The 8403-nt window shown below is 41.7% G+C and overlaps 2 protein-coding genes across 2 annotated transcripts in view; both read left to right on the forward strand.

The window, feature by feature from the left end:
* LOC133401345 (zinc finger and BTB domain-containing protein 7B-like) overlaps positions 1-307 on the forward strand; it is a 56571-nt gene extending 56264 nt beyond the window's left edge. The window contains exon 5 of the transcript XR_009768410.1: positions 219-307. The gene's annotated coding sequence lies outside the window, so the exon portion shown is untranslated. The remainder of the gene's footprint in view (positions 1-218) is intronic.
* med18 (mediator of RNA polymerase II transcription, subunit 18 homolog (yeast)) lies at positions 248-8403 on the forward strand. The gene is made up of 3 exons (XM_061674239.1): positions 248-339; positions 439-524; positions 7291-8403. Exons 2-3 carry the CDS (start codon positions 452-454, stop codon positions 7845-7847), a joined length of 630 nt encoding a protein of 209 aa, XP_061530223.1. The 5' UTR covers positions 248-339; positions 439-451; the 3' UTR covers positions 7848-8403.

Raw genomic sequence — 8403 nt, forward strand, 5'->3', positions numbered from 1 at the left:
ACAACTAACTTTAACGTTGAGTAGAATAAGAAGTGACCCAAGAGTACACTTTTTATCACAATTTGTTTACTGGCTCTTCGGTGATTCCCGTATCAAACGTTTTCTGTAGTTTCATTCGCGTTTGAGTTGAAAGGCGTATTCAAACACCATGCTGTCAAGTTAACGAGCGGCTAGATAGCTCGGTAGCTAACAATGCTACATGTATGTTGAATGAGCAGACCCCCCTGAGGCCAACCAGATCCTCGACGTTTCCTGCGGAGGCTAAGCCGAGCTTCATTGACTGACACCGGCTGTCTTTTTCCGGTGACGTTCTGCAGCTGGAGGTTAGGGAAAGCAAAGGTAACAATCATTATTTTCTGTTAACTTTGCCTGATGATTTAGATTTTAATGTTAAGTCATATTGTAGAGATTAATTACAAGCTGTGCTCTACTTTACAGTTCCTGAAGCGAGATGGAGGCTCCCCCTGTCACTGTGATGCCCGTTACCGGCGGCACCATCAACATGATGGAGTATTTGTTACAAGGTGAGCTGCTTTAAGGGTTAAAAAACAAGCATTAGAATAAGAAACATAATGTATGCAAAATGCACCAATAGAGACCTGAAATACCAAGGCGCTTTATACCATGGTCCTCATGCGATGAAGTAAACCAATAGTCTCACAATTCTCCGATAAGTACCAAAGATTTTGACCTGTCAATTTGGGACAACCCTGTGCTTTGACCAATAAGCAAATGCTCTCGTAATATTGAACAACATTACAGTAAGCACATATACCTTAAAATGCTTTCAATATGTGTATGAAAACCAATATACAGCAATTATTATAGAGTATCTTAAATGTTGGAGTAATACGTGCTATTTCACCTGTAGCTTTACCATTGATATATTGTATCTTTTTCACTCAATATGTTTGTTTCTGCAATCACTATGTGTAAAGCGAAAAAAATGAAGACAGTGCTTAGCATGACAAAAACAAAACATTTCAATTCAATCTTTGAATGTGCATTCCACAATCTGATGATAAGTCTGCATGGGTCTATCACCTTTTAGTTTTTTTAATTTTTGTTCAGTATGAGGTCAGTTAGTAAAACGTAGACAGCAGTGAACTAACAGGTCAATAAAATAACACCACATCTCTTTAAAATAAGACCATGGCCATCTTTGGATTCTCGTTTTTGCTTAGGAACTTTCCTTCCCTCCCCGATCGAGATGAACCGGAAGTACTTGGAGGATAGGCCATTTGAATTTTACAAAATGCTGAGGAAAGGTGCATCGATGCAACTTTTAAGCCACCTTTAGCATAGGTTACTCCTGAACAAACTTTATGAAAAGAAAGGAGATATATTACCCACAATCCTTTACGGGAGAAAGTATTTAAAGCAACACACCACCGACGATAACAGACATAAAGATGCTCGAGCATTTCATGCAAACAACTTAAAAATAAATAGATGAAACTGTTATTTTAAAATGAAAAATAATACAAAATCAAGAATAGTCTTCGTTGGCAGTTGCAATGTAAACATACAAACTTGAGATGTTTGTCTAAAAATGTAAACATACAAACTTGAGATGTTTGTATAAAATGTAAGACTAACATTACTGTGCATACATAAAAAACAACTGTAAACACAAAATATAAAATACCGACATATGCGTGAGGGATAAAACCTTTGAGTGAGAGAAAAAGGACCGAAAAATGAAAGAAATAAAGTTAGACTTTTTCCATTAATTATTAATAAAACAACATACAAACACAATCACCAGAGTGACATACAATCAGTGTCAAAAAGGCATCTTATTGTGTTACAAAAATACTACAGTTTATAGATAAAAAAATTTAATTGCTTAAGCAGTGTATAATGATCCTAATATATTGTTTGAATTCATTTTAGTATCTATATTTCTTTTAATCGATGTAGAAACAGTTTACACGTAGAATGTGTGAATTATTAAAAAAATCCTTGACCCGATGACGTAGTCCCACAAAAACTAAGGAAAGGTGGCATAAAGGTTAAGAGATTGGAGAATCTGAAGAGGGCCTTCATCTCTGCTCTGTAAGTGACAGAATCAGAATAATCATTATTTGATAAGTATGTCAAAAACACACAAGGACTTTGTCTCCCGTAGTTGGAGCTTCTCTAGTATGACAACAGATACATAAATACAAAGTACGGAGCGTCACTGAGCAGTGAAATGTTACCGGTAATGTGGTAATGCTGATAAAAAAAAATTCCTTTGACAATTGTGTAAATGACGCAGAGTCCTCTAGCAATTTAGAGCAGTTTGAAATGACTAATAGAGCAATAGTCAGGTACTGTGATCATTGTGCAAATGGTGCAGAGAATGCAAGAAATTTAAGCAGTTTAAAGTGGCTAGTAGTGCGATAATCTGGAACAGTGTTAATTCTGCAAACGGTGCAGATACTTGTCAAGGACGAGTGGCCAGTATTGGTCAACAACAGATTTGCAAATAGTGCAGAGTGACGAGACTACTACAGTGAGTGTACGAATATAATTGGCCCGACAGAGATGTGACAACAGTCTCAAGACAAAATTGGCAGCATGTTACAATGGAATTATAAATTAACTGTTTAAGAAGTTAATGGAAAGAGGGAAGAAGCTGTTGGAATGTCTGCTAGTTTTAGTTTGCATTATTCAATGGTGCTTACCTGAGGGAAGGAGCTGGAAGAGGTGGTGACCAGGAGGTTGAGTAGAGGATTTTGCACTGCATCAAGAGGATTTTGCATGTTCTTTTCTTGGTTCTGAGAGCGTGCAAGTCCTCAAGGGTGGGTAGGGGGTGTACCAACATTTTTTTCCAGCAGTTTTGATTGTCCGTTGCAGACCAAACCAGACTGTGATGGATGAACACAGGGCTGATTCGATGACTGCTGTGTAGAACTCCCTCAACAGCTCCTGTGGCAGGCCGTGCTTCCTCAGAAGCCACACGAATTACATCCTCTGCTGGGCCTTTTTGAGGATGGAGTTGATGTTGGTCTCCCACTTTAGGTCCTGAAAGACTGTATTTCCCACGAACTTGAAGGTCGCGACTGTTGACACAGGGCAGTTGGACGGCGTGAGGGGCAGCTGTGGCAAAGGATGCCTCCTAAAGTTCACGTTAATCTTTACAGTCCTGAGTGTGTTAAGCTCCAGGTTGTGTTGGCCGCACCACAGCTCCAGCCGCTCCACCTCCTGTTGATATGCAGACTCATCACTGTCTTTGATCAGGCCGATGACTGTGGTGTCATATGCAAACATCAGTAGTTTGACAGTTGGCTGCGTTGTGTTGCAGTTATTTGTATAGAGAGAAGAATAGCGGCGAGAGGACACATCCTTGGTGGACCCTGGTGCTTATGGTGCGTGTGGATGAGGTGGTGTCCCCCAGCCTCACCTGCCGTGTCCTATCGGTCAGGAAGCTATAAATCCACTGGCAGATGGCAGGTGAGACGCTGAGCTGGAGACGCTGGGAGGCGAGGAGTTCAGGGATGATGGTGTTGAACGCAGAGCTGAAATCCACGAACACGATCCTCGTGTAGGTCCCCTTGCCGTCAAGGTGTTCGAGGATGATGTGCAGTCACATGTTTACTGCGTCATCCACAAGCCTGTTTGCTTGGTAGGCAAACTGCAGGGGGTTCAGCAGGGGTCCGGTGACGCTCTTGAGGGTGTCCAGCACGGATGATGGTGGAGTGTTTGAAACAGGATGGTACTTCACAAAGTTCCAGAGATCTATTGTAAATCTTTGTGAGGACTGGAGCAAGTCTGTGCAGACTTTTGAGGCAGGATGGAGACACAATGTCTGGGCCCGCTGCTTTGTTGAACTTTTGGTGTTTAAATATACGTCTCACATCCTCTTTGTGGATGCTCAACGCCGAAGGGGGAGTCAGAGGTGTGATGTTGGTCGGTGGTGCAGCTGGGTGGATGTGGGGTGTGAAAGTGTCCTTTTCTAATCTGCAGTAGAAGGTGTTCAAGTCGTCAGTCCTTTATTGTTCTCTGCTTGGGGGGGGGGTCACTTGTAGTTGGTTAGCGATTGTAATCCACGCCAGACTGATTTAGTCGTTAGCGGTAAACTGTTTTTCCATCTTTACTGAATAATTTCTCTTTGCAATGTTAATTTCTTTAGTCCATTGGTTTCTAGCTCGAGCATACAGGGCTCTATCCCCACTTCGATAGGCGTCCTCTGTAGTCTGGCGAAGTTGCTAAAGTTTGGCAGTGAACCACGGCTTGTTGTTGTTTAACATGCGTAATGTCTTTGTTGGCACACACACACACACACATCTTCACAGAAACTGATATAGGATGTGACAGTCTGTATTTTCATCTAGGCTGCCAGTTGAAGTTTCAAAGACATTCATTGATTGCTTCATTGGTGCACTTCTTCACTGTTTTCACCACAGGCTTCGCACATTTAAGTTTTTTCCTGTATGTTGGTATTAAGTCAGTTAAGCAGTTATCAGACGAACCCAGAGTTGCACGGGGGATAGTACGGTTTGCGTCATTTACCGTGGTATAACAATGGTCGAGAGTGTTATTTTCCCTTGTAGGACAGTCGATGCGCTACTTGTATTTAGGGAGTTCGTGGTTGAGTTTAGCTTTGTTAATGTCCCCAAGAATAATGAGCGGTGAATCTGGGTGTTTTTTTTTTTTTCAAGTTCGTTTACTTGTTCAGTGAGTGTTAGCAGTGTGCCGTTCGTAATACCCTGGGGAGGAATGTAGACACCGGCGAGTATGAATGATGCGAACTCACGAGGCGAGTAGAATGGCTTACATTTCAAAAACAGCGACTCTAAATGCGGGTTGCAGATAATTTCAATTATTCTGGCAAAATAGTTACTTCACTGTACAGACGGTCTTCAGTTTACAAAGCAGTTTCGGAACTGTGACACGGTCGTAACTTGATGTGTAAGTCTCTATCTCTAAACTATGCGAATGCACTACTTGAGTCTAGGGGTGTCCTGATCTGATCTTTTAGATCAGAAATTGGTCCAATGTCAGCAGAAAAACAAGGATCGGACAGAATCTAAAATCTCTGATTTTACCACTCTTAAACAAGCAGTCGGATGGCATGCAGAGCCCACGTGGTCACAACAACAGGTTTTGGTAAGATGCTAACATAGCAGCGAGGCGTAAGAGTTGATTTTGCTTGTTTAACTCATTTATTGTCGAACAAGTATTAATACGTAGTTTCGAACCCATCTATTGAGTACCGAAAACATATTAATACATAGTTTGCGTTTTTTCATGGGAAGTCGAAGAGGAGGCTCTAACCACAGCTCCACAGGGAAGCGAGAACTTTGGAAGAATTTTACTCAGGCAGAACCACCAGCAGAGGGCAGTGATGCACCATTTTAGATTTGGCAAACAGCCCTCAAGAGCCTGACAGTACTGTTTGCCGGCTAAAAAATAGCGGCACAGACAGGCTGGAAGTCGGACGTGCGGAATTATTTTTACACTCAAAGAGACAAAGTATCTGTACAGTATTTGCAGAATATGTATTGTGGTAGTTAGCACAATTGTATGTTTGCGTCAGAAATGTGTTATAACTGAGATCTTGTATGAGGATCACGGTCGCCATGTCAACAGCCAGGAAACAACACGTCATGACTGACATGATTTCCGGTGCGTTTGCGTCACTCACAGTGCATTATATAGCTAAATACGTGATTATTTTGCAACCAAAACCCATTCCTAAGTATTGTTTTAGCTGGATTATACAATGAAAACACTTTCAGATGTCTGAGATGTGACAAAAAGCAAACAAATATAGAAGCATCGAAGTTACTGCTGCATAAATGCTGCTTTTTGCAAAAAGCTGATCTCCAAATTCTGAGACGCGACCACAAAAACGTAAAACCTACCTATGTTTCACTGCACATAACTAAAGAACGGAAATGGGTAGGATGTAGCTTTTTCCCCCGCTGAAAGAAGTTTTCATGCCTTACTTTGGTAGATTTGGTATGATTATAATCATAGAACACAATATTCTGTAAGCCTTGAAAAGTCTGTCAAAATCCTCAAAAACGGCTGCCACTCGGGTGGTCTTTTCTCAAAACAGCTGTTACTGAATGAGTTAGTCGCTTATTAAAACTCCAGTTGAAGTTCACATACATAACAAAATATTTACACCCATTGAATGTTGAAATACAGACGTCGTTTCTTTGTTTTTGTTCAGAAAAATTGCTAGCTCAAAGCTAACACACAATGAATGAAACACCATTGACCAGCTCACAAAACTTAGCATTGAACTTGCGACACTTATATCTTTCTAAATAATTAATATTGGTACACAAACGCTGAATAAGCACATACAAACAGGCAATATAACAATACATTCTGGCATATATTCTTCAAACTCTGAGAAACGAGTTTTATAAACAATATTTGATCGTGACATCTACTCTCTTTGTTACTTCGTGTATCTCATTGCGTGCACCGCACTGCCCCTGAGGTCAAGACGTGCACAGCAGTTACTTTATGTAATGTATTGTTTATCAATAAATGGGTCAGTTTTTCTCATACCTACTGTTGCTGATTTTTGCTCTCTGTTTGCGTAATATCACTTGATCAAGCGTTTTCTAACATTCCACACTACAAAATAAGTAAATTATTTATGAGTATTGCTGAAATCGGATCGGACCGATATTGGTATCGGCCAAAACTCAAGGCTGCAATATCGCGCCGGAGCAGAAGTGAAAAAAATGGATCGGACATCCCTACTAAAGTCATAATTACAGTAAACTTGTTTATTCTATCCCCATTAGCTTTTGCAACACACAAAACGTCTAGACCGTAAAACATTTTTGTGGAAAAACACTAATTGATTAAAAGAACAATTTCTTACCTTTACTCCTGTGATTGGCTTGCACACTGGAAGGGATGAAAACTAGGGACAAATGTCATCGGTTGGGACCATCGTATACTGAGGACCCCCCTGTGGAATGCATATTGTCCCGATAGACAGAAATAATAGTTTTTGCGATCAAACACCTGTTGTAAATTTAGCATTTCAGCTCCTTGTTGTAGAACAGGAAGTTGTGCAAAAAATAGTGACTGATTGAGCTGTTGGCATGTGCATTCAAAGGTTTAGATGTCAAATTAAGTTCACCTGTAAAGGTTTTAGTGCATTTTAGATTCATCCTATGTCACCCAAAAAGCCCAATATCCCCAACTTTTTCTACCAAGTGTCATGTATGTTTTTGTAGATGTATAATAAAACAGGACAACAGTTGCGCTTAGGATGTGAGTTTTGAGGCTTTACTCATCGCAGCACAATGTGTATATTGATTACTATAGGAAGTGTGTTGGACCAGGCTCTGGAAAGCCTCTTACATCGCCTGCGAGGGTTGTGCGACAACATGGAACCCGCCACCTTTACAGACCATGAGCTGGTATACCTGCTGAAAGGCCAACAAGGTAACCCTTTCATCTTGCGTGCCCGCCGCTCGCTCTCGCAGCCCACAGCCCCGTGGCACCTGCGCTACCTGGGCCAGCCGGAGGTGGGGGACAAGAGCCGCCATGCCCTGGTGCGCAACTGCGTGGATGTGGCCGCCTCGCACAGCTTGCCCGAGTTCCTCAACGAGATGGGCTTTCGCATGGACCACGAGTTCGTGGCCAACGGGCACATTTTCCGAAAAGGCGCCATGAAAGTGGTGGTCAGCAAGCTGTCGCGAATCCTGGTCCCGGGCAACACGGACAACACAGAGCGTCTGTCGCTGTCTTACTTGGTGGAGCTGAGCGTGTTGGCGCCTGCCGGCCAGGACACCGTGTCTGAAGACATGCGCAGTTTTGCTGAGCAGCTCAAACCTCTGGTTCACCTGGAGAAGATTGACCCCAGCAAACAGAGACATTGAACAACCCCCTTTCTCCCATGGATGTGAATATTGACCCGAGCAAACAGAGACATTGAAGGACCCCTCCAGTACTCAGGGAGATGTTAGAGCTCTTGTTTATTTTTACACAGTATCGCCATGTTACGTGAAATGAAATACAGCTCAGCTTTGACTTAAACGCTTCTTGTCTTTTTGCTTTATTTAGGGAGCTTTCATCCACTTACTTCAAATGATGGATGTTTTGCTGCAATTTTACTCAAGTGGCTTTGCTCACAAATACAATGCGTCATCTTGTGCACATGTGTAATGTAGCACTCATATAGGAGAACTTTCTAACAATTTATCGATGGCAGTTTGTAGTTCTCTCAAAGGTAGTTTTTTTTTTTCCCAACCTTGATTGAGCCATCACACTCATTTTGAATAATAAAACATTCACGGCACACCACCACACAAAAATACTAAAATAATGTTGCCCTTGTCTAAATTTACGCCCAAATGCACTTACTCAGTGTGATATGTGGGTCTGTTTGATTGAACACAAAGCTAATATACCAAACTTGCAGGAAGCCATGATTTA

The sequence above is a fragment of the Phycodurus eques genome, chromosome 4, assembly GCF_024500275.1.
Source record: "Phycodurus eques isolate BA_2022a chromosome 4, UOR_Pequ_1.1, whole genome shotgun sequence".
In the NCBI taxonomy this organism is placed as follows: domain Eukaryota; kingdom Metazoa; phylum Chordata; class Actinopteri; order Syngnathiformes; family Syngnathidae; genus Phycodurus; species Phycodurus eques.